At 39.4% G+C, this 27604-nt stretch overlaps 1 protein-coding gene across 4 annotated transcripts in view; it reads right to left on the minus strand.

Annotated features, from left to right (window-relative positions):
- The window catches only part of GALNTL6 (polypeptide N-acetylgalactosaminyltransferase like 6), a 909332-nt gene that overhangs the window by 13017 nt on the left and 868711 nt on the right, over nucleotides 1–27604 (minus strand). For all 4 annotated transcript variants that reach the window (XM_068187107.1, XM_068187105.1, XM_068187106.1 and 1 more), the window contains exons 8-9: nucleotides 21688–21795; nucleotides 6771–6992 (exon numbers count right to left, since the gene is read on the minus strand). In XM_068187107.1, the coding sequence (XP_068043208.1) occupies nucleotides 6771–6992; nucleotides 21688–21795 (330 nt within the window). The remainder of the gene's footprint in view (nucleotides 1–6770; nucleotides 6993–21687; nucleotides 21796–27604) is intronic.

The raw sequence follows: 27604 nt of genomic DNA on the forward strand, positions 1-27604 counted from the left end.
AAAGAGTCTGAGAAGTTCAAAGCCTGTCTGACTGCTTCTTCCATCCTATGACAGCAAGAGAGATCAACAGCATTGGAAGGAACTGATTTCTGTATGAGTCTCAGCCAGACATGGGAGCAGTCAGCATGCATTAGAAATTCAGGCATGCCTTGCTCCAATCCATGCTCTTACCCTGACACAATAACACCACTGTAGATAAGGTCACACATTACTCCCTGAAGTGCATAAAATTAAAAAGTACTTAACAAGTCTGCACTGAAACTTAGGCTTTTAAAAAGTACTTAACAAATCTGTACTGAAACCTATGCTTACCCATGGAGGTTCCTCCTGCATGCCTGCTGCAAACATTACAGTGTAACTTGTTCTTAAAAGGAAAATCTTGTTCTTGAGGCTGAAGCAACTGAGTAATAATTAATCTGTGACTACCAATCGTACCAGTTATGTACTACTGCTGACAGGTAAATTTGCTCTGAAACATTGGGTTGAAAAGTAGATTTGCCCACTGCCACCAAAAAGAGCAAACTAACTTTGTGTTGCAAATCCACGCACATTTCTCCTTGAGTTCCTTAGCTGGGATAGTTAAAAATCCTTTAGACACCTCCACAATGAAAAGGATTTCTTTAAGAAACTTCCCCTCTCAATGAGATAAACAGAAACTAAACAATCAAAATGCATGGAAACGTGCACCAATTTTAAATGTATAATATATAGTAAGCAGGTGCATATTTTGACATTCTGGATGCTACTTTGATCTTTTTTGAAAGAAAACTAGATGCTTTCTAGACTGGAGATACCATTGAGTAGTCATTTGTGCTTTTTCATGAAAAATACTTTAGAAGTCACTGCTGTTGCCATAATATGCCAGAGAAATGTACACATTGCCACTGCAAACATCACACACACCCAAAGGATGGAAAACTTCACAGCATTGCACAAAACATAGAGAGGAAGGGAAATCCTTGTGCATGCAAGACACATGCCAGAGCTACTCTGCTCTTTTTCTGATTCTGCAGGAGTGGGATCGAGTCTATTAATCATGCTCAAGAATGATTTACACAGATGGGAAAGCAACAGCTAGTGAGAAAATGTAAAAACTGTAAAATGTAAAAACTCTCAGGAAAGGTTTCAGAAGGTGAATTTGTTTAGCTTAGAAAATCGCAGACTGGGCAAAAGATGGGGGAGCATCAGTTTGAACAACTGCCTCCAGGAACTTTTGATCCTTCACCAGAGCTCAGAGAAGCATAAAAAAAAAAAAAAATTGGACCAGCCCAGTCCTAGGATATTTTTTCTTTTTTCAATACAATAAAAGTTGCTAAAGATGAGGTAAAACACTAGCTCTTCATATATGCAACCAGACACAGAAATCCAGCACTGGGCAGCCCCACAATAAAAAAGATAAAAGGTAATTAGTTCTCAACAACCTTCATTTTCATATTACCCAGCAAAAGAGGCAGGAAAGAATAATGAGGGGAATAGAATTTAATGTCCTATTTTTAAAGTTTCATATGAAAATACCTTCTCCAAGTATAAGTTTTTTGAAGAATGTTCAATCATTTCTCAATGCACTTAAATTTCCATTGTATAGATAAAGATTTCTGGTCTAACATAAAATTAAATGGTACATCAGTTCATTTCTTACAGCATGCAAGTTAATTAAAATGGAACTGCTAACAATTGCCATTAATAATTGGGTATATTTATGTGATTCAGAATTGTAAAATGACAGTGAATACACTCCACATCCAATTAATGCTTATTGCATTAAAAGGCTTTCATAATTTTGTCTCGATGGCATCGCTCCATCCCAGTCTCTGTCATTTGGACTGTGCAGTAAATGTGTTCAGTCCATTTCTTGAAAAGGCTTGAGCTGAAGCTACATTTAGTTCTTTCACTGCTGGAATCTGTCTCATATTCTTTATGTCCTCCCCTCTTCCCTCTACTCCTGAAAGGTTTGCTTGAGTTAGTTTTGACTCTGTTTTTGCATCTTACATGTTAGCTCATCCTTTTTTCGTTTCATCCTTTCAGCTGCAGAGGGGTCACTGTTTGTTTTTTGTTTTCTTTTTTAATAAGGCATTTCAGTCAAGTCTGTGCTTTTGTTCTCTGGTATTTCTGTGTGGCCTTGGCAGCTGCTAGAAACTGAACCGAGCCATCATGCCAGAGCCAGAGCCACGGGAAACATTCTGCCAAGCATCAGCACCATACAGCCTGCAAATCCCCTAAGATGATTCCATGGACAAAGGAAGGAAAGCAGAAGTACAGGGTTTTTTTCCTTCTCATTTATACACCAATATGCTTTTGAATTGCCTTGTCTTCAGTCACACAGCACAATGGATTTAGGATTTTTAAGGTTATGAGTTACAACTAGAAAACATATAGATAGTGATCCTAACACATTTCCAACATTCCTATTTGTGCAATTGTAAGACCAGGGATGAACAGGAGACAGATTTTCAGCCATGCAGGTAAGGCACTGAGTTGCTACATGCAAAACTTTTTTGCTCAACCTTAAATGCCATCATTTGTACACACAGATAAGCATACAGGAAAAGCATGCTTTGATGCATGGACTGACAAGGACGGTAAGCGGTGCTATTAAAGGCTGTTTCAGAATTAAACAAATTCTGACAAAAGCACAGGATGCCATCTGTAAGTCATTATACATACTTCTTGAAGTATGCCATCGTAACTCACTATGGGCACTGTAGTCCTTTACAGAGAGCAGATGAGGTGTAGAAGCATAAAGAATACAGCCTCCTAGAGCCCAGCACTTATATTGACCAATATTCTTTGGCAATTCTAAAACTCTACAACTTTTTCCAGGCAAATGAGTTCCTGCAAGACTTGCTGTTGAGGTAGTAGCTGATGTCCTGGCTCCTGCAGCCTTACCCTGCCTGCACTGGAGCCAGGCTGTTACCCAAGTATACACTTCAGCCTTCATGGAGCCTGGGAGGGGTGAGCCAGAGTGGGAGAGCCAAACTCCCAGGGAGTCTGGGAGCTGCTTTGCATGCTGACAATGACATGAAACTCTCTGTGCCAAAAGCAGAAAGAAGGAAAGTGTAGCAATCTAAAGACAACTGTATGTTCAATACTGTCATCTGTGAACAGTGACTGTGGAGATGGTGTTAGAACAATGCTTACGATACAACAAAACAGAAGCACCTTGTACTATCAGTTTATATAATACCTTTAGTGCCTTAAATATGAAAATGGATTTAACTCTTAGAAGACATTAACAGTATTCATTTATATTACTTTTCTTTTGTTTGAGCAGCACTTAGAGCCAGTTTTAGTGCACTGCTTACATACTCTGATAACGCTAGGGCCATCAATGTCTATGAATCAAATATTAAAAAATGAGCCACTTCTTCTGTCAACTGATACACAGTAATTTTAGAAGTATTTATCCTTTGTGTGAGCCATAAAAAAGAAAAAGTCAAAGGTAAAGAAGTCAAGCACTGCCAAAAACCTCACTGAAGAAACACGGGACTTTTACTCAGTGCGACATTGATCCTGATAAAAGAATTTGAACAGTCCAGCTGTGCAGCACTCAGTCTGTGCAGGGTGGGGTTATATCGCTTTTTTACAACAGATGTGTGACACATGCTGGGCTCAGATTGACTCATTAAGGGTATGAGGATGACACATTTTAAAAAAAGGAAAATAAATGAAAGAGAAGTTAGTGAGTTCTTAGGCTTTCGTCTTTTTTCAAATGTGCCACTTGACTCTATGTGCGACATTTTCATGTCAGTGCTTTAAAATCCATGAGTTTGGGGCTGAGAAAGGAGTACTCTCAGGTTCTACAGCTTAGCAGTGCTGCACTGACTGAGACACTTCCTCATTAAATTGTTGAAGTTTTTGTAACAGCAAGTGAAACCAAGATTAAATAATTCCCTTTTGACTGAGTAAAACGACATTTTTTTGCACCACCTTGACTATAGAACTCATGAAATCTAAAATAAATGACAATGTCTGATATTATATGATTAATTTAATGTAAAATGTGTTTTCAAAAACACTGGAAGCTGTGATAGCTGCACAATATATTCATGCTGGATCACAGCATGTAAATTCATGAGTACTTCCTAAGAAAACACCTTGTGGCCAATTCACACCTATTGTTTTAGGTAGCAGGACTTCAAATGCATATTACAAATATATTATTCTGTCTTAGAAAAAGCATGGGATGGGTATTACTGTTTTCAACTCGTACCAGACATCCTAGTATATTCAAAAGACTAAGAACAAAACCTAATTGAAAATCTTCCTCTTTTCCACAGTGGAAAAGAGAACAGCTACATCACTCCAACACAGAACTGACAGTCTCACTAACCTTAATTTATCTGGATTTGCTGTTACATTGCTCTACTGCACATATTTCAGATGTTACAAGGCAGAACAAATTATCAAGGGTATGTTCACCCTGCCAGCTACAAGGACAAAAGGCACAAACACACCTAAGAGATAAGGCCATGACAAGTGTAGAAAAAAATTGCTTTTTGTTTTCAAAATGTTCTTATTTTCTATCATAAACAGATTTTTTTCAAGAAATGTAAGAGTCAGATTTTAAATAAATGTGTTTGCAAAAAAAAGAGGAGCTGAGCAGAGGCTGTTTATGAGACGTCTACTTTCACACCACATGCTTTTACTAGCTAGATATCAAAATACTAGAGCCAAACTTGTCTGTGTACTTCATTGTTTACTCTTTCACAGACTGGCACAGGCAAGCAGATGTAAAGTATTTCCAAATGGAAGCAGAGAGGGTACTAAATGACAGTCAGTGCTGGCACAGACTTTTGGTGTGTATAATCAGCAAGGTTTCAAGATCTGTGTGATTCTTACAAAGCAGTACCATTACAGTCTGCTTTCCTCTTTCAACTTCTCACAGCCATTGACCTTCAAGGATTTTCAAGGTCCTCGCAAGTGCCAACAAATTAATTAAAACTGCACAGGAATGTAAGAGTCTCAGGCAAAATAAATGAAGTAGGGCTGAAAGTTATCTTCCTGTTATTTTAGAGAAAGTATGTTTTAGACAAGAAAGAAAATCTTTCGTCTTCACATCCTTCCTAAGAAGTTAGTAAATGCTTTTAAGGCACAGATTTCACACTGTTGATATGATTTTTGATTTACTGTCAAAAACACTTGGGTTTATGCAAAGATTATATTAAAATTACTGTGAAAAGAATGAATACCTGAATCACAAGTTCCTCCTCTTAGACCCTCTTGACTGAGTTAAGGATTGTCCAGCTGGCCAGAGAAATTACACATCTCCTGATCCCAGTCCTCCAAGGACACCCATGTACAAATGTGAAAGATGGTGAAGGAAGATCACAGTAGCAGTCACGGCAATCTGATCCAGCCTGACTTCTACTGATAAATTCCTTACCTCTCAGTACACATTAATCTCATAAAAAGTGGGCAGCAGGACCAAAAAGAAGAAACTTTAACAACAAAGGAATTCATTACTGCCAAGAAGTAGCAAAGAGTAAGACATAAATAAATTGGAGTTTTTTTGAACATCTGTAACTGATAGCTTATAAAGTAGAATTAAGTATTGCTAGTACCAGAAAATTTATTTTAGAAATCTCACTATGAGGTAATTTGCCTTTCTAAATATAAATTCTGGAGAATAGTACAGGTATCTATGTTTAGAAGTCTATGGTCCAGTCTTGACCACTGGGAATATGCAGACTTGTGCCTGATCTTACCAAATGTTTTGGTCAAAGTTTCAACTTCATCCTCTCATTTCAAATATGAAAGTTAATTTTCTGACAGCCCTAAGAACATCTCCAAAAAAATCAGAAAAGGCTAGAACTCACAGTACAGATATTCCTATGTTTTTTTAAAAGTAGCACAATACACTGGAAGAGTGAAGCCTTCTTTATATATCTTAATGAACTGAGAGGAAAGAGCCTTCTAAATGTGACCAATCCACGGCATGAAGCTGCTGTAGTTCTTGGGGGCAAAGGCCACAGCAATTTTTCAGTGCAACTAAGGAAGTAATTTCCTCTCCTAGCACTCCTTGTGTTCTCATTTCTTCTGCACAAAACAAACTGTCAAAGAAAGGTTTGCTACAGCTCTGCTCTTCAGAAAGGTCTGACTGCAGAACATCTTTGATCACAGGTGGAGATTTGCAGCTGGCTGTATGCTCAGCCCCTGGTCTGCAGTGATGCTCTGATATCGGCTTCTCTTTTGTGGTCTCTCCCTTCCCATATCCATCAATGGAGAAATTGCATTTGTCTGCTACTGGTACTCAGTGATGACAGTACCTACAGAATATATAGAACAGCTGAGCAAAATCAGTCCTGTTAAAAGGAAAGTGTCCAGGCCTTGCTTGTCACATTTCATGTGTGAGCAAACCTAACTCCATCTGCACACAATTGTACTTGTAAGGACAGGAGAAGGTTTGCCAGTAGATATGCAAAAAACCCCAAGCAGAGACTTCAGACCTCCTTTTTACTAAGGTGATTCTCTGAATCTAAAATCTTCTGCAACATTCAGTAATGAGTGCTACATACTTTTTTACTCATTCTTGTCCTCATTTTGCATACATCATATGCCCTCTACACACAAAGCTGCAATGAGTTACAAAAGCAACAGTGCTAGTTCTAACACATGACAGTTTCTCATTTCAATGGATATTTCGGGGACTGTTTCAACCACTGTGAACTTCCTTAATAACACTACTTAACATCAGGTTTACTCTCATTTAATAATTTTAATTTCCCACAATCTAAAATGTTAGATTCATTTAAATTTGATCTATTCCTCACCTCCCCCCAGGCAGCAGGTGGAGGCTCCACAGGAGGGTAGTATTTGGGGACATCCCAAGCCACTGCAGCCATGAACCACTTGAAATCTTTACACTTAAGGTGCTTGCGCAGCTCCTTCTGGGCAGAGATGTCACCAGTGGAGAGATGTCTGTACTCAGGCCGTCGCTGGTAAATGTACTCTGCAAACTCATCCATCCACGTCTCGGCCACTCGCTTCAGGTTCTGTGTGGCACAAAAAAGAGTAAACATTAATTTCTGCACGCTTTGAGTGAGTGAGATTCATAACAGGGAAAATTTTAAACAAAACAAAACAAGAAATCAGCATTCCACACAATTTTTAAGCTTAGCTGGTCTCAATTCTCAGTCTTAATACCTGGAAAAATTCCAGTAACCGTATGCTGTCCTTATTGCAGTGTTGAGCATACACTACAGAGTACTAAGTACCCTGCTTTCCTGCTGGATCTGTGAGAGACAGCCTTCTGTATGTTGAACATCTTATTTTCCTTCACATTCTTTATGCATATTCTTCATATGGGTTTTTAAATAATGATGGATGTTGAACAATTTCCTTTCAGCTGCTTACATTGGTCCGTTTTTTCCCCTGTTATTTCAGACCTGCTAACATGGCAGAAAGGTTCAAATTCTTCCTTCTGATATATTTCACTTTGCATTTGAAAGGCATGTGATTTTCAATCTGTCATGACGCTGCTTAGTCACCAAGCAATTCCTACCTAAATTTTAGGATGAGGTCTTACAATGTTTGGGAGCAAGCAGCCCTGAAGAGGAGTTGATCTGAAGAAAAAGACCTCCTGGGATAGAAGCCACAACAACCTGCGGCTTTCTGCACTCACTTATCCTATGAACATATCTAAGACTATTTAGGTTCCATGAAATCCAGTTCTGGCTTTGTTCCACAAAGTCCATTTTTGTTGGCATTTTATAGGAAACAGAATTACCTATTTTGCTGCATAATAAATTATTCAAATTATTATTAATTAAATTAGCTGCCTCAAATTAAAAAATAAAACAAATACAATTGCAAATGAAAGTTCTGGGTAGACTGAAGAGATATATTTTATTATTATTTACCACCAAACGGGGCATTTTTTTCTGTATTTTTGTTTGGTTTTAAAATACCTCCTGCAACTCAATCCACACAAATTTATATGCAGATGTTCTAGTGGAGTATGGAGTTGGTCTATTCTGTATTGCCACAGCTGCCCAATAACCTTTTATCCCACCAACAAAGCAATATCTCTCTGGATGACATTGAGACACTAGGGTTTTCTTATTGCTTTGCTTGTAAAAACAAGATAATTAAGTTTTATAATATTCTTTTTATAGAACACTAACTACAAAATGCTGAGATTCACACTGTAATAAGCTGGAGGACAACATACATCTGATTATCATCAACATAAGGTAATGCTTCTTTTCAGAACATTCTCTGCATCTAAGTAAGCTGGATTCACACTCTGACTCGCCTTCAAGAGTCACTGGAAAATTCTTTTCCTGAATTTTATTAACCTATGTAAACTAAATGTCTTTAAACTAATAAGGCTTATCTGAATTCAAAGACAGCAAGACACAGAACAAAGGAAGTACTTTTAGCTGACACTGCAAGATAAGTTTCTATGTGTTTTCTCTCTGTGAAGCAAATATGTTAAACCTGCAGGGACAAAGCAAGTAACATTAAAGCAGTGTAAGAATCCACAACACTCACATCCTTATTCAAAATGGCTTGTGCCCCACATAAGTTTGACTTGTGTTGTAATTTCATGAAGACCTAAATAACTTTACAAGAAATTAGAATTCAAGAATAGGAACTGGGTAGGACAAAGAAAACCAGAAAAAAATCAAGAACATCATCTAAATGACAATCTCACCTTTCCTGCAGAAAACCTGTAACACAGAAATTTTCTGACACATAAAAATACTATGTGATGAGATTTTGTACATGAGGCAAAAAAATGTTATTAGGAACATTAAACAAAAAGCCAACATAATGAAAATATGTGTGATTTCTAGCATATCTTTCACTGCAATGCTGTATACCTCATTTGCCACAATGCAAATGCAATTTAGGACTGTTCTATAAAATAGTTTTTTTGCAATCATTTCATCTGATAGGCTATTTTCATATTTAAAAACCATACCATAAAAAGAGCCATACAGTAAAAGTACAGTAAAAAATAAAAAGTTCCCTTAAGAAAGAAAAATTCAAGGTAAGTCTTGCACCACCTATACTAAGAGTAGTCTCTGATGGACTTTCTTCTTTAGTTACTTGGCTGCACTAAAAGGACTGCATTCTGCTTTAGATGATTGTTACTGATAAAACATGAGTCCAACAGAAATCTTGATATTATTGGTCACTAACTCAAAATTCTAATTCACCAGTCAAAAACTTTTTGTTTTCCAATACCACCTTTATAACTGTTTGGGTTTCATGTGTATTTTTGTTTAAACTCACCAAACACAGCATTAAAAAAAAAGAGTCAGTTCCTCCCATGATTCCCCATGTATGAGGTAGGACACTTTGGATAAATATATTTAAAACTTTGCTTCCCTGTTCTTCCAAGACTGTTCTTTCCATCATATGCTAAAAATCGCCTGTAATGAACTAGTATATTATCCTTACTCTGTTTATACATTGATTTCATAAGCCAAACCCTTATGAGGCAGCCCTTCAATAGGTTTGTTTTTAAAAATACAGGCTCCTCATTTGCTAGCTCTAAATCTCCAGACTACTTATGAACATGACCAAAAGGAACACTGTGTTCTGGAGTAGTGAGAAGCTGTTTCTGGGGCAAGCACTCAGCATCTAAACAATTTAGTTCTAAAGTGTTTGTTGACCTCAGTTAGCCTGGGTTAGGCTGGGTTGTTTATCCTTATTACCACTATACAAGCTTAGAAATCACCATACTTGCTTTTAACATAAATGTGTTCAGACTAGCAGCGAAACTCCCCATACTTGAATGCAGTCAGGAAGAGCTGCTGTACTGAAAGCTGGTTTGGTGCAACCTTGCACAGAAAAGGCAAACATCATCTATGTTCTTATTTAGAACACAGCATGTTCCTGGAGCAAAAATACAGGCTGTCCAAGATGAGATGGGTGAACTTGTAAGCTGAAAATCCTCATTCTGTGGCTGTCTAGCAGCATGATAAATTGAAGAGAACCTCTTAGGACCATAAATCTTCTCTGCAAATTATAGTAGGGAGCTGCTGGGCTTTTACTCATCCTGAGGAGCACAACCAAAATTAGAGCCCTAATTTCTGAGCATTTTAGGCCTACCAATCAAATGGCTTACTGCAAGGTAAGGATGTGATTTCAAGTACTTTACAAGTCTTCCAGAGCTGCCATTCCCATAATTTGGGTGGATGTCTGACACAGTGGATGGAGGAAGGAAAACAGTCACTTCCTCCTTGCCCGACCCTTGGGTGAGGCTATATACAAAGCTGAGCATGTCATATGAGTCCCACAAGTGGGAATGGTTTTGAACAGCTACCCAATCTTGACAGAGTGTAGCTGTAAACCAGGCTTTAAGCAGTTTGACTTTGATATGATTTTACTCTGCATGGGTATACTGCCCCAGATCTTGCATGCCAAAGAACTTTAAGAGCCTACCAGATTAGGTTGCATTTTGTGAACGTCTTACAGAATCATTTAACCTCTTATTTCATTTTCATTATCATGAGACAGTTAAGTTTTACAATGAAACTAATCTTCAAATAATTTAGAGTCAACAGGAATTAGATTTGAATCTTCTTGATTTCTGTCTCCTGTTACTATTTATGCAATCTTCTACAGAAAACTCCTTTAAATGTCAGTTTCTCAAATGGCATCAAATATCACTATAGGAAGAACCAGTTCTGGCATCTCTTTCTGGTAGATCACTCTTGCTTGGATTCAATCTGAAAATCTCATGTAAATGCATGTGGAAAGGAAAAAATGAAAAATAGAATCATAGAATCATTTAGATTCAAACTGACCTCAAAGATCATCAAGGCCAACTGTTAACTCAGCACTGCCAAGGCCACCACTAAACCATGTCCCTAAGTGTCACATCTACGTGGCTTTTAAATACCTTCAGGGACGGTGACCCAACCACTTCCCCAGGCAGCCTGTTCCAATGCTTGACAACATGTTTCTACAGCTGTAAACGGCATAGCTTAGCTTGGTTGACAAATTCATTGCAAGGCTACAGTTGTCCAGATTGGTTACTCTTAATAGGAAAAAAAATAAGGAAAAAAAATCAAATAAAAACAATTCAATGAAGATCAATTAAATATTAATTAGTTACATGAATTGACACACAAAATAAAGAAGTCATAGGGACTCTAAGTGGACATCTGAGGAGGCTCTCAGGACCTATCCAAGAAGACCAATGACAATTTAAATTTTATAATTTTAAGTAAAACATTTCTGTATGAGAATCAGTAAGGCTAATGGTATTCCAGTAGATGCATATTTCTATATGTTAGGTTGTAACAGCTGTCACAAAGAAACTGTGAGATGAATACAGCAGTGACAGCAACCACACTGAGTCATCAGCTGTCATCAGTTGCTCATTTTTGCGTTCTTGATATAATCTTAATCACTGTTACAATTTTACTCTCTGGTAAATTCTTTACCACAGGGCTTACATTTAGACAAGTTTTATTTAAGTTTATATGAACTCACATATTTAATTTTTCTTTGTAATTTTACTCAACAATAGTCTACAGGACAGTAAGTTACAATGTCACTGATACATGGATGTCATGGTTTAACCTCAGCTGACAAGTAAGCACCACACAGCCACTTACTCAGTCCTCCTTAAAGGGGTGGGAGAGAGAATCCAAAAAGTGAGAGAACTCAAGAGTTGAGATAAGGACAATTCAACAGGGAAAGGAAAAACTGTGCACACAAGCAAAGCCATTCACCTCTTCCCATAGGAAGGCTGGTGTTCAGCCGGCTCCGGGAAAGCAGGGCTCCTTCATGCCTAATGGTAATTTGGGAGGACAAACATCAACACTCTAAACACCTCTCCTTCCTCCTTCTTCCTCAGCTTTATATGAGCCTGATGCCATATGGTCTGGAATATCCCTGTGGTCAATTTGGATCAGCCGTCCTAGCTGTGTCTCTTCCCAGCTCCTCACCCTGCTTGCTGGGTGAGGAGATGGTTTGAGGAGCAGAAAAGGCCTTGACCCCGTGCAAGCCCTGCTGAGCAATAAGGAAAATATCTCTACATTGATAACAGTTTCCAGCGCTAATCCAAAACACAGCTCCATACTAACTACTCTCAAGAAAATTAACTCTATCCCAGCCAGCACAGCACAGCAGCACAGCACAGCAGACTTCAATAAAAGAGTTTAAATCAACTTGACTGGAGAAAGAGAGAGACAGATGAGGACTTCTGCACTTGAAAAAAGAAATATTTTCATGGGCCATTTTGTTCAGTGAGTAGGGTAGATACACCTCTGTGATCAAATGACTGTCCCTTTCTTAAGTGTGTAAGACCACCTGTCATTTTCAAGAGACATGATATTACTCAGTAAAAAGAAAGCAGACACTGACGATAAGAATGGAACATCAGGGTGAGACAGGGACATGTCAAACAACAGGTCCATAAATATTAGCTCTAAGCAAAGTTTAACTGGATTAGTCCCTAATATGAGAGGGGTGGTTCTTCATTTTGTCACTGTGGATGTTGTGCTGGCTTGAGATGACAGCACTCGTAAGAGAGCTCCTGAGCTATACTGAGAGCCAGCACACCTCCATCCTCTAGGTGCATCTTTTCCAATTAACATTTTAGATGCAGCAGTTGGACTAATCTAACACTGTAATCCCTGTTCTTAGTTTCTCCAGAAGTTCTAAAGATTTTTATCAGGTGTCACTAAAGGAGCACAATGGTTCTATTGTTTGTTTCATTTCGCCTGCACAGCCTGTTTTTTTCTGCTTTTGTGTCTATCTCACCACATGAAACTGACCCTGATCTCAATCAATAGACTTTACTTTTGTCAATTTTAAACTACTACGGGAACATTTGAAACCTGTAATGAGATTCTATTGTCCTTCATTTAATCTGAACATTTTCCAGGAAGCTGGATGTCACCAGCTGGTATTTGTCATATGAGACAGGACATCAAAATCACTTTCAGTTATGCCAATCAATTACGAATCACCACAGCATTTCTGAGGCCCAACTGTATTTTGGTTGTGAAATCTAAGAGGGAACATTACTGTTTACTTGCCAAGAATAATACAACAATCTTGGCAACAACTGACATATTAATCTCTTTTTTTCCCTAATAAAATTCTAGTGATATTATTTTCATTTCACCTACATCATCTTACCAATTTAAATTGTTCTATTTTTGTTTTGTGAAGCACAGTGTTGTTGCTAATTCAAAATGAGTGCCCTGTTTACCTCTAAAAGCAGCTGTATTTAAATCGCCTGGAAATAATATGATATATAGTTTGTTTTACACAAAATGTATTTAAAAAGTGCACTGGGATCTATCCAGTCAAGATAACTCTATGTTCCTCAGGAATATGAGTAGCATAATGTTACAATGAATCATTACAGAGAAGAGAACAAAGTGATTGGAGGAGCTCATCCAACAAGTATGGATTAATATACCAGAAGCAGCAGGGTATAAAACTCCAGAGCACTCACAAGGAGAAAAACTATATCCTCAGTTTTGTGCAAAGATCCTTCCATCAGTGTCAGAACACAAAGTTTATCATTTCTGTGAATTTCTACAGCAGAAAAACAATAAAACATTTCCTGGACACTAACCACAGTTTTGTGATGATAAGGTTTTAATACTTTAACCTGCTGTCGTGGTTTGACATGGAAGTGAATTTTTTTTTCAAGAAGTTGGGTCAAACCAATCAGTGGTCAGGTTTGGATATTGGCACCTGGAGTGACCACTGAAGGTATGGACACGTCTCTGAGAACACAGGGGGTTAAAAGCAAGGACTCCCAGGAGAACTGTCTCTCTTTGGTTCCGGTCAAGGTGCTGTGCAGACCTCCCCTGCCCAGCCATGGGGCTGGGTGGGGGAGGGGAAGCCATGCGGCCTGGTCGAGGTGAGCCGAGGGGTAGAAGGACTGGAACCGAGCCAGCTCCTGTGGACGGAAGGGTGGAGAGAAGCGGAGATGCCTTTGTCGTCCCCCCCCCAGAGGGAAGAGACAGAGAGTCCGGACGGCACCTGTAAATAAATTTGCCGGGCGGAGGAGAAGGAGAAGGGGGGGAGGTGCCCAGCCCCGGCCTTGGGAATTTGCTTCTGGGTAGAGATTTCAGCAGTCCAGGGAGTCTGAACTTTTAACCCTTTCCTGGGAAATGAAGACTTTGTAAAATATTACTCCTCCTCGATTTGAAGTACAAGAGAGACAGTCTAGGATCTGAGATGTTAGAAGAAGAAATTTTTGAGTGGGAAGAGATGATGGAGTGGCTTGTGGCTGGACTTTTCTTGTTAGCCATAGACTGAAAGAAATTCTCCTGCAACAGAGACTGCATTTTAGAGGGATGTGGTGGTGGGCCAAGAGACCTGTTTCAGTGACTACCAACAGAGGAATGAAGAGAACAGAGGAAAGCTGAAGAAGGTGTGGTGATGCCCTCTGTCTTCAGGAAGAAGAAGATCTCTGTTCTTGAGACCCTTGGCCCCAGGGAAGGAAGAAAATGGGGGGGACTGTAGTCCTAAGATGAGATGCTGAACTGTTGTTTCTTTTGGTCCATGGCAAAGCATCCTTAAAGGAGCCCCATGAGCAGTCTGTCCATGCACGGTGGTGAGAGCACTGTGACATGGAAAGGAGAGTGTCACACTGGCAGATTTTCTCCGGGCGGTTGCCATGTGTAACATGGAAACACAAGGGTGGCAATTGTGTTTCCTAGGGGAGTCTGTGGTGCAAGAGAGACTTCTCTCCTTTGAAAGACTGAGTATTGATTATCTGAAGGGTGGCAACTTGATCAAGAATCCCAGGTAGTATCTCACTGTAGTCTTGTTTAGAAATTGGGTGAGAAGAAGAAGAGTGTTTTAAAGGGTCTTCATCCTGGATTTAGTGTCTGTGTTTTTTATAGTAGTAGTAGTTTAATAAAGTTCTTTTCTTTTGTTATTTAGCATGGGCCTGCTCTGCTCTGTTTCTGATCACACCTCACAGCAATTATTTGGGAAAATGCATTTTCATAAGGGCGCTAGCATTGCACCAGTGTCAAACCATGACATTTTTGGTTCCCTGACCGGGAATCGAATTCTAAGCAAAATAAGATAATGATAAGATGAAGACTGTGAGATAAGATCAAAGAAAAATAAGAGCAAAACATGTATTAAAAACCTGCCCACATCAGTTAAGCTCCAATGGGGGGGTTTCATACCTTTCCCTTTCTCCCCTAGCTCCCTTTTAATTTACACAATGCTACTATTCGTCAATATTTCCCCTTCTTGGGTATCTTATTTTGGTTCTTTACACATAACTGTGTTTAAAATTTAACTGGGTTTCATATCAGAGATATTTATGTAAAAAACTCCAAGAACCAGCAAAACCCAACCAAATAAAGAGATGTCTGCAGGCATAAAAGAAATGGAAGACAGTATTCTAACTAGGTGACAAAGATCATGTGGTATATAAATAAATCTTCTATGAGTTAGCACAGCTGGCAGAGAGGCAAGAGCCAATTTATTTTCAGCCAGTAGTCTGCAAACTCCTAGAACTGAAATTCCACAGATGTCATCTGAACACAAACAGGATTTTGTCCTCTCTATAAAAGTTTGCATCTCCACCAGGTACACAAAAACAACAATTTAAGATCCATGCACTGGAAAATCTAAACCTCTTACTCACATAAGGCCGGCCTGCAGAGTCTGGGGGCAGGGATGTTTCCAGTTCTAGTGAGGACGATGCCTGCTCCCAGCTCTGTGGCTGTGAGGGGACTGAGATTGGAGAAAACATAAAAAGTAAAACCAAAAAATTACTTTGCCTTTTTTGTATTAAAGGATTAGAAGATAAAAGAATCACAGAATGGGTAATGCTTGCAGGAACCACAGGGGGTCATCTGGTCCAGCTTCCCTGCTCAAGCAGCGTCATCCCAGAGCACATGGCACAGGATTGTGTCTAGACGGTTCTTGAACATCTCCAGTGAAGGAGACTCCACAACCTCCTTGGACAATCTGTTCTGGTGCCCAGTCACCCACACATTAAAGAAGTTCTTCCTCGTGTTCAGTTGGAACTTCCTATGCATTAATTTCTGCCCATTGCCTCTTGTCCCATTGCTTGGAACCACTGAGCAGAGCCTGGCTCCATCCTCTAGGCACCTTCCCTTCAGATACTTCCCTTCAGACAGACATTGATGAGGTCGCCTCTAAGTTGTCCCTTCTCAAGGCTGAACAGGCCTTGAGAAGTCCTCCCTCAGCCCCTCCTTGTAAGAGAGATGCTTCAATTCCTTAATCATCTTTATTGCCCTCTCCAGAAGCTCCATGTCTCTTTTGTCCTGAGGAGCCTAGAACTGAACACAGCAATCCATGTGAGGACTCACCAGAGCTGAGTAAAGGTGCAGGATCACCTTCCTTGACCTGCTGGAATGCTCGTCCTAATGCACCCCAGGTCACCACTGGCCTCTTGGCCACAAGGTCACACTGCTGGCTCATGGACAGCTTGGTATCCACCAGGACCCCCAGGTCCTTCTTCACAAGCTGCTTTCCAGCAGCTCAGCCTCCAGCCTGAACTGGTGCCTGGGGTTCTTCCCTCCCCAGGTGTGGGACCCTGCAGTTGCCTTTGCGGAATTTCACTGGTTCCTCTCTGCCCATCTCTCCAACCTGCCAAGGTCCCTCTGAAGCACTGCACAGCACTCTGGGGTATCGGCCTCTCCTCCCAGCTTTGTGTCATCAGTCAACTTGCTGAGGAGGCATCTGCCCCTTCATTCAAGTAATTTTGAACCAATGAATCAGTTAAATAATCCTGGGCCCAACTAGAGGCCTCCAACTAGACCCTGTGCCACTGATTACAACCCTCTGGGATCTGCCATTCTTCCTCATAGAGCCACCCTCATGATCCACCCATCTAACTAATTCTCCTTGAGTTTGCCTATGAGGATATTATGTGAGATGGTGTCAAAAGCCTTGTCAAAGTCAAGGATAATAATTTAAATATTTTCTTTGGTAAGTACTTTGTTTGAGATCTCAGTTTAATTAATTTTAATAATACATTTATAAATCCCTTAATGGAAAATATTACAATGGAAACTTAACAGCTGTATTGTGTAATAATCATAGTTATCACGTATTATAGCAGTGCCATTCTAAGAAGGTGGTTCTTGCTTGATTCCTTGATAACGTGCCTGTTCTAAGCTGACGCTGTACCTGCTTACTGTGGTTGCTGAATCATAACTGACTTTTTGCTACAGTCTTTGTGCTACAGAGGTGATTGCAAAAGTGCCAGCATTGTTCCCTGAACAGCATGCCACATCTATCCATGCACACTCTGGTCATGAGAAAATGTAGCCATCACCTAACTGATTGTCATGATTCTTTAATCTGCCTGGAAAAAGAACGTAAAATGTTCATGGACCACTTGAAGAAACTCCCCAGTATTGTTTGCAGATGGAAAAAATAGACCAAAACAGTCATATTAAAGGAAGTTCTGACAAAATTGCAAGTGTGGCCAGAGCACCAGATGATATAGTTACAATAATTTTCTTTGAAGATCCATTTGAAGCCACACAAAAAGGCTGAGACAATGGTTCAGGTGGGAATCTGAGCCCACTTTTACCAGCTGAATTCCTAAACTCAAACACATGCAAGTTCCAATTCAGTGACACCATGTAATGACAGAAATGTCAATGTGCTTGTGCCTGATGTGCCAGAGGGTCACCGTGCTGTGGGATCCCAAGTCCTGGCATGTGGTGTTATATTTTAGCTAAATGGTATGCCCTGTCTCAGCCCTCAAAAATGTATGGTTTATTCCAAGCCTGTGATCCTCCCCTGCAGTATCCTGTGTCTGTAATCCCATTGGCCCAATCTGTTCCGCGCCCACTTCGAATCTCCCTGTTCAGTGTGCCGGGGGGACTGTGGTGCTCGCTCTCTCTTGTTAGCTGGCTCTCCTGGCTGGTGCTCTCTCAGCCCCTCTCTCCCCCTCCCCTTTCCCCCCTCACTCCCCTTTCCCCCCTCTCCCTCAGAAACCATGCTGCCTCCCGGGAGTTGGACCCCCAATAAACCCTCACCTAATGAGCACCCTCAGAAGCCGTGTGGAGTCTCCTTGCCTGCCTGCTGCTACCAGCGAACTCACAGCCTAGGGGGTCATCCCCCCCCCGAAACGCGCCGCAACACTGGCAGGCAGAGAGGAATTCAACTTAAGGTTGGGATTTACCACCCTGTTGGGTTAGCATCCAATTTGAATTTCAGTGGGATTGCCCTTTCCTTCAAAAAGCCCTAATGCGCTAATGTTCTGTGGTTAATCCTAAAACGCTGTGTAAAATACCTGCAAGAAAAAGAAATTCTGAAGATATATTTGGAAATTTAGTTCATCTATGCATATCCTATAGAACAGTGAAATTTTATTGATATATTTCTTACAGCTTCTATAGAACTGTGAATAGAAAAAAAAAACCACCAAAAAGGAAATACAAAACTAAAGAAGATAAATAATAAATTGAGATACACCTAGAAGAAAATACTAAGAATATTCTGAAGCCCAGTTTCATAGGTAATTGGCTAAAAGTAAATGGCTTAGCTAGAATTGTTAAAAGGGAAGCAACAATCAGAAATACAAAAAACCAACTAAAATAATCCAGTAAAACAATTCAGCAGTTTTTAGGATCTGAGGGTTTGCTTTCTAAACATGCCTTACCTAAAACAAACAGGAAAAATTAGTTATTATTTACTGCAGTTTTGTGCAGAGTTTGACAGGTTTGGAATGAATGAATGATTATGTGACGCTTCCAGGTTATAAAGTGGAATTAGTGTTGACATCTGCATGCCTATTGATATTTCTTTATGTGCAATTGCCTGAAAATTTAATACTTACTGCTTTCGGGAAGCAGCAATGTCTTAAGACATGCAGAAAAATATATTCACTCTTTTTATCTACATTTGATTGTCAGAATCTGTTTATAAATCTGCTATGCATGTTTATGGCTTTCTTTAATTTTGCCTGCACCACCAAACTATATTACTAACTGTTTTATATGTGTATGCTTTTCAATTTATGTGGGATGTGGCAGCAACCAATATGCAAAGCTTCCCCAATCTTGAGTGACAGGTAAGGTAGAAAATGGATGTCATGATCCATACTATTATGTGTGGTACAGTAATGATTATTTAGTGATGGGGAGGTGCAACAAAATTTTTGACAGTTCTCTGATTTATTAAAGCATACATGATTCTCATGCTCTCTAAACAGATACTGAGATTGGTCAAGTGTTACATAGCAGGCTGAAACTGTGTATTGAAACCCACTGCTAAAAGATAAAGAGAGGTGAAATCCCAAGGGAAGGTAAAGCGCTCACTTTAAAGATTATGTTTTAACAGTTAACATAAGCTGAAACAGCTTGAAAGGAAATCCATGGCATGATTTGGGCTATGCCTGCATTTGTCTGGAAGCTCTGTTCTCTTCCTAATTCCAGTCCCCATTTCCCTTGTGCTGGTGCTGGGGAAGAGGATGGGAAAATCTGTCAACCTTTTATGCAGTGTCTGCACAAGGGGAAATTCTCCCTTGATTAACAAAGGTCTCTTGCAATCATTTATAGAATCAGAGATGGGCTTTCTAGGGCTCATTCCTTTGTGAACTGCATCTCCGGCATGCTCCTTTAAACAGCAGAAAGTGGAAAAGGATTTAGTAAAAACCATTGTGGAAACTACTTAGTAGTGAAAAGTACTGCTTTTGGCAGTGGGGATAATATTTCCAGATATTCTTGAGTGCGTAACTCATTATATATTTGAACTAGAAGGAAGTTTTGGATAAAAATCTCATAAGGTGTAGATTATAGTCTTTGGATAATATAATGTTTGGAGGATAAAGCAAAGACAGTTGAAATATCCAGGCCACTCCTGTGGATAGTTGCCTAATATAATTTTGGCTAACAGCTCCAATTGGGGCTGCCAACCTGAAGATTAATCTGTCCTTGATTTTCTTTTCCTGGCAAGGATGAGTGAAAGAGAATATTTTTAGATTTAAAGTTACACACAATATGATGGGTCAAGGACCCATATTTCTTGACTAGTTATTGAAATAGCCCAAAACACCAAAACATAGAGATGCTCTTGTACTCTTGGTAGCCTTGATGCAATGCAAAAAATACTGTACTGGAAAGAAGCTGCGAATCTGAGAATTCAAAGTTTCTTTTAGTGATAACTGTATGTCACAAATTTACCTAAGCATCATGTTTTGGACTGACACAATACAGAAAGCACTATTGATTTTTGAATGGAAGGATAAGACTCACCACTAGATCTTTTCCCACAAGTTATAAAATAATCAGTCTGTGCATGGGCAGAGAAATCAGATTTATAACTGAAAATGCTTTTTCAGTAATATTTCATAAATGATTTCTTGAAACCAAGCTAAAATAAAAAGTACAGGGAGGCTGAAGGCTGTGGCTACCTGATGGTTGTAGCCATCACAGTGCCCCCATGAAAGCCAGTTAAGTGCAGAACTGTGCAAGATGCCAGTAGCACAAATAGAAATTACTGTATTTTGCTCCTACATGAGTGCACGAGACAGCATATTCTATAACAAGGTACTACGTGCTGTAACAGAAGAAAACAGAGACTGAGGTTTAAATTTCTTATTTCCAGTTGTGTGTGATTTTTTGCAGGGAATATAATTAATGAAGCAGTTTCATTCAGGCAGTCCAAAAATCTGGATGGGGCAATTCTGACGGGACACAGAGCTGTACTTGGGGGAGAGATTAATCGCACAATTTAGACAATACAGTTTTTGCCCCCACCACTAATTCCATTACTGAATTGTGTGTCACAGTGTCTACAGATGTCCTGTTAATGCAAGTTCTTTCTGTCTAGCCAGCTGTCAGGCAGGCAGCATAGGCAGACTCCTTTTTCTGCTGCAGTTACTACAGCAAGCCTGGTCCTGCGGTACTGAAACTGAGAATATCTCCCCCTTAAAGCAAGAAATTAATTCTTTTATTCATACCACATTTTCATTATTAAGAAAAAGCTATGATTCATAAAATATTACCCTGTGGCAATATGCAGACTTTAATATTAATGCCATTTTATTATTAAAAAAAAAATCCTCTAAACCAGAAAAGATTAAACTCAAGCATGAATAAATACCAGTATCTTCCTGGAAGCTACATCTGTGCCCTTCATCTCCCATCTTTTGACATCCTGTGAACACCTCCAGAAAGTTACAGAACATTTTCTCTTGAGCAAAAAGCCCCTCATGGACATGAATGTGTTCAGTAGTCTTTGAGAAATGTCTAGAGGTCTTGTAATTTCTCACTCTCACAGCTCCAAGCTGGCTGTATTCCACAACCAGATTTTACACAATAATCAGACAGTCGCTCAAATAATTATTACTCAGTCCCTTTGCCTCAGAAAACATCCCTTCCATGAGATTCTGCCAATTCTGCTGACTGATAAGAAAATGTGCATTCAAATTGATCCTGCTTACAAAAACTATGACTGACAACACTGTGCAATTTGAGAACCACAAGCCTTAGGTTATTCCTACGTTCTTTTGAATTAGCATGAAACGTGCTTCTGTGCTGAGACGTCCAACCCTGTAATTTTAAGCTTCCATTTTATTCTTGGCAATCTTATCTCTGAAAGGCAGGATAACTGCAGTAATTGCACATCTCATTTCAGGAAAATAAAGAAACATTAATTTTCCATTTTCATCATTTACTGGAAACTGGTTCACAAGGAATGAAGAGACTGATTATGAATGAAAATGAAAAACATCAAGACCCAATTACTCACCCGTGCAAGGCTGGTTCCAGAAGGGACTTTGTATGGGACGTACTTTCTGTAGATATGTCCAACTCGAGAGCAGGGAACATCATACATGCCACCTCCACACATCCACACCTGGAAAGCAGACAGAAAGCAAGTGAAAGAATGATTCCTGGAAACAAATGAGGCAAAAAAAGAATGTGCATGTGAAAAAAACACATCATTCTGTGTTGACCCCTCCCACAGTCATGGTGGCCTTCTTGGCATGCTGGTAACTGGGATATGGTAACGTGGCAGACTTTCCCACCAGAATCTCACTCTGCAAAACAGAGTATGTTCAAAAGAAAATTATAAAATATATATAAATACAATAGGAATAGGAATAGGAATAGGAATAGGAATAGGAATAGGAATAGGAATAGGATAGGATAGGATAGGATAGGATAGGATAGAATAGAATAGAATAGAATAGAATAGAATAGAATAGAATAGAATAGTTTGGGTTGGAAGGGAGTTTAAATTTGGCCACTTTCATTGTGCTTGCCTGACTGTGTTATAGTGGGTATATCTGCCTGGTCCTGGAATTCAGCCCCTGACTGTGCTATTCGTACTGTGAATGGTGAAAACATGGGTTAGAGTGAAGGCTTGAATTACAAAGTGATTTAGGTAGCTGCTTCTTACAGATCATTTGTGTATCAGCCCTTACAGTCCCTTAGCAATTAGCCACAGCATCCAACTGAGACCTGATAATGAAATGTTTGAGGATCTAATCTCATTACAGAGCAAACCTAAATACACTAATGTAAATGTCTAAGGAAGGCTTGAAGCCAGTGAAAGTGGGGCTTTGTCCTTAAATTCCATGGACACGATGTGCAGTTGGATAGGTTTGAGAGCTACTGGGGAATGCTGCTTACTGCCTGCCATCACAGAATTGACTAAGGCTTAGGAGCTCTGGGTAGGTGACTCTGGACATGTCATCTACTGTCCTAGTAAGCACAGCCCTTCTTAGGGAGGAAGTTTACTGGTGGATTGGAAATGGAGATCCAATGCCTTCCTTTGTATGTTACATCATTTGTACTTTTTTAAAGTGGGAATTTGCTCTCTGTGCTGTCTTCAAACAACCCAGTGCCCCAGTGAAAGAGCAGACCTATGGTAACTACTTGTTCTTGTTTTTCAAATGGAGGTGGCATTTCAAAGGCTAGACAAATTATGACTGTGCTTCTTAGCCTTTGAAGAATGGACAGCATAGCAGTGTGACTCAAAGGCCAGCCCCAGCAAATATTTAAAAGACAAGAAAGCAGAAATTACATATATATATATAGTATATATATAGGCCAGTAGTACTTTAACTGAGGCAATGAGAGCTGCAGTAGACATATATTGCACTTCCTCTAAAGCAGTAGGATAACAGTTAAAAAAAAAAAAGAAACCCCAGTCAGATATGCTGAGGCAATAACAAGCAGGAGGAAATAACAGTGTGTTAGGCTTATATTTGATAGATATAAAACCTGAAAACACTGTGCTGCACCTGAGGTATGCCGTGCAGGGTAATTGAAATGCATCTTGGGCTGCCTTGAAGGACATTTAGCAGCTGTTCCTGTTTATCTTTCAGTTCAGAATGGTATTAAAAACATTTTTTATACTTTCCTGAGAAGATCAATTCCGGCAACTTTGTCTTTAAAATGTGCATTTTTATGTCACATGCACTAAATACAAGAAATTGGAGAATGACTTCTGTGTTAAGTATTACAGACCTCCAGTATACCATGAAAAAAACTCAGGTGGTGTGGGACATTTGGCAAAATTATATCAGAAGCAATGAAACACTCAGGATCGTTAATGTCTCCTTCTTACAAAAGCAATGAATCTGGTCTGCAGCTGAGGTATAAAAAACAAAGATGAAACCAAAATAATGCAATTCCAGCCTGGAAAGATCAAAAGAATAGTTTATGTGTCAACTAGAGACTGCCTCACAATTTATCTTTATATGGCTCCTTCCAACAGAATGTTGCAAAACACTTTATAGGGATGGTTGAAAGCAAAAAGCAGGCATTAACACAAGCTTTAAAAGAAATTAAGCTGTGGTTATGTGGCTTTGTTCCTGACTGGAGTTTAGATACCACAGATGTATTTTTTGGCTCTGTTCTACAGCTTCTGTGGGATTTTGGGTGAATCACTCTTTTCACATTACTTTGTCTTTTAAATTGAATTCTGCCTTCTCTTGTGATCCCCCCCCCTTATCTCTCTGGTTTATGAGTGATCCAGCCTGGAAACTACCACCTGAAAAATGTAAATACTGTGCATGCAAGACTGAGATTCCAATCCATATGCTACACTGTAGTCATAATTACTGTAGTAAGAGACTCATGATTTTTGAGCAGTGGAGGATGTGTCGTTGGGGAAAAGGAACATAAACATACAGCAAATTATGCAAAGGATTTAGAGCGTACTGAGTGGACTTTGGATTAGGCTTCAAAACTGGTTGAGAAATATACTGCTGCTGAGAGTCAGTACCAAGACAGACAACAGTGAGAAACAATGAAATGAAGGGAAAATACAAACAGTAAACTGGTGGAAGAAAAATATAAAGTATTTCCTGCAAAGGCGACAACGTGGTGCTCATCATATTGTGCAAGAGGGATGGACTACAAACAGGAGAAATGTATTACAAGAGTAGGACTGAAAAAGTTGTAGAAAATAAGAATATAAAAATTTTATGGGATTTTTCAGTCACTCTTGAAATATAAGCCAAAAGAATGGATTTGGCAGTTGTAGAAAAGGAGAAAGAACAATATTTTCCCGTGAAGTTTTACACACAGTGAGAATGTTCCTCTAAATGAAAAAAAAATTGAAAAATAGGATCACTGACTGCAAATCTACAGTCAATGGGTCTGCAAATTGCAAAACCATTTACTGGAGGTGAAGTGGGATTTCCTGTCAGGAAATATTAAAACTGTACCATGTAAACTGGGAACTGATGACTGTGGGTATTTCAACAATGCTCACCAGCACCTCTAAAATTCTGAGAAAACTGGCAATATTCCACATTTGTCAGTCCTTCATATAGATTATAACTGCACTAACAAGTGGTAATGCCCCTCCACTCCTTATCTCCTACCAAGATTGACAGCTGTGGAGGGAATTAATAGTGGTTTTGGTGAAAATGAAAGGGATTAATGAACTTGGAGGTGTGTTTTGGAAAACAAGGATGAAGAGAATTTGGAAAATGTATTGGCATGGATAAGGATAAAACTGTAGATACAGGTGACTACTGTCAAGAGGCTAGGGAATCACCATTAGCATTTTTTTAAGGTATGATTTACAATGCCTAAGGAATGTCTAGTGCAAAGGATTGCACTGGGTTTGCATGGCCAGGTTTTGGTAGCAGGGGGGCAATAGTGGTGGCTTCTGTGAGAAGCTGCCAGAAGCTTCCTTCAGGTTCAAGAGATATCAAGGTCAGGGAAGAAGAAGGGGGAGGAGGTACCCCAGGTGCTGGAGCAGAGATTCCCTTGCAGCCTGTGATGAAAACCACAGTGAGACAGTTGAGCCCCTGCAGCCCCTGAAAGGTTCACGGTGGAGCAGAGATCACAGAGGAACTGCTGCCCCTGGAGGACCTCATGCTGGAGCAGGTGAAGAGTGTGAGGTGTCCTATCCCTGAGGAGGAAGAAGCAGCAGAGACAACATAAGATGAACTGACCATAGTCCCCATTTCCCACTCCCCTGAGAGTGAGGAGGAGGCAAAAATAGGGAGTGAAGTTGAGAAGAAGGGGAGGATGGGGGAAAGGGTTTTAAAATTTGAATTTATTTCTCATTGCCCTACTCTGATTTGATTGGTAATAAAATATTTTTTCCCCAGGTCAGTCAGCTTTGCCCATGATGGTAACTGGTGAGTGATCTCTCCCTCTCCTTATCTTGATCCATGAGCCTTTTATTTCCTTTCCCTTACTTACATGAGGAGGGGGGGTTGTTAGAGCAGCTTTGCTGGGCACCTGGCAAACAGCCAAGGTCAACCACAAGGGTCTTCAGGAAACACAGGACATTAGTATGTTTTGCTACTCTGTGTTGTGTTGATTACTACATAAACTGTGCCTGTCTAACAGATTTAAATCTAGGATTTCCCAAATAGTGGCTTTCCTTGTTATTGTGAAGAGATGCCATTAATCAGGTGAGTTCCAGTGCTTTGCCAGCTTTCACAAGTCTAGCACACACCTTGGAGTACTGTCAGCAAGATGTCATACACCTTTTTAATGAAAAAAAAAACAAAAAACCTGATGTTGCCAAAAAATAAAATCCTGAACACTTTTTAATGTAAAATTTAGTCTAAGAAACTATTTAATGAAGAAGTTATATTTTGAGGCAGTTTATGGCCATGTCACCATCCAGAGTACTCCAAATAATTATTTGCCAAGCAAATTAAAGATGTGGCATCAACACACAGCACCTGACAGCACTTCCACAGGCCATAGATGTGGATGCTCTAAAAAAAGAGTAAATAGTCCTCTCTAGATTCACTCAAATGAAGCCAAGGAAGCTGAACGAGTCTGGTTGTTTGGCTTTTTCACTGACTTTCACTGACTACAGAACAATTTGCAAGTCCACTATCTTATCAAGTTTTCTCAACAGATCTGGTAAATTGAACTGTCTGGCCGACTTGCCCTCATTTAAAAAGTTTTAAGATAACTGAATCTATAGCTACAGTAGAATCTGCTGAAGCAGAAACATTTCCCAAGCTGATAGTGGTGATTCTGACATAATAAACCTCAGTTCTTTCTATTTCTCTTCCACCTCTGTGATTTTTTTCCAATTTCTGTTATTCCAAACCAAACAGCAATATTTTTTTTTTTTAAATTTACATCTCTTAAATTCTTCCAACAGGAATTTACTCCTATTTGGCAGTCATTTCTAAAGACTATTTTTCTCTTCTTTTAACACTAGTAAGAAAGGGCAAGGACCCTAAGGTTATTATATACTAATGAGATAGATCCAGAGATATGACTGAAATTAGACCCAGTGTGCCATAGCTGCCTCCAAAAAAACCACCTTTCACTTGAACAAAACACACTGGGACAATCTGGTATCTCAATTTCCTGTTGTCTTACCCTGGTTTCTATACAAAGTCTGGAGAGAACAAGTATATTCTTTGCGATGCTGAATAAAAGGAATATTTGAAATAGGATAATAAAATCATGGGTGACGTGTCGAAGACCACTGTGACAGCTACAAGTAACTACTTATATTTGCCTCTGAAACAATCTAAATGGATGGAAGGGAAATCAATCTATTCTAAACATACGGTCTAGCTATTGAGTTTCCCCTGCCTTTCTGTTTTGTTTTGACGAGGTATAAAAATGATTTGGAAAAACACAAGAGTAAGCCAGTTAATGTAAAACATTTTGCAGTTCTTGGAACTCCTGTAATGACAGCCTGAAAAACCAGTGCTGGGTGACACTGTACATTTCATTCAACAGAATGGCCGCAGCATTGTTTTAATGGCAGCTGAAACTTAGCTGCAAGATAACTGATATTTGTCATGGCTGACATGCTATATTTATTTAAAGAGCTTTACACTGACAGAGTTTGGAAGTAGGCTGAAGAAATCCTGGAGCTAAATTTGAATTGCAATTTCAGTTCCAAGCTTCATCCAAATATGTTTGACTCAAATCATCTAAGTCATGAAATTCTATCAAGCCCTTGTAAAACTTTGCATGTAGAGACCATGAGGTAAAATTTTTATGTCCTTGAGTATACTGGAAAATAAACTCAGTTTTCAAAATTAGACATGATAGTCCTCAGCAAACTAATAAAAATGCCTGTCTTACATGTAGAAAGTAACAAGACTTTCAGCTCTACAAGTATATGCCAACTAACTGATTTCAATACACATGTCCACATACAGGATATGAGGGTATACTATAACATGGTTGGTTGAACATAACCTGAGCAC

This window comes from Anomalospiza imberbis, chromosome 4 (genome assembly GCF_031753505.1).
Source record: "Anomalospiza imberbis isolate Cuckoo-Finch-1a 21T00152 chromosome 4, ASM3175350v1, whole genome shotgun sequence".
Taxonomy (NCBI): Eukaryota; Metazoa; Chordata; class Aves; order Passeriformes; family Viduidae; genus Anomalospiza; species Anomalospiza imberbis.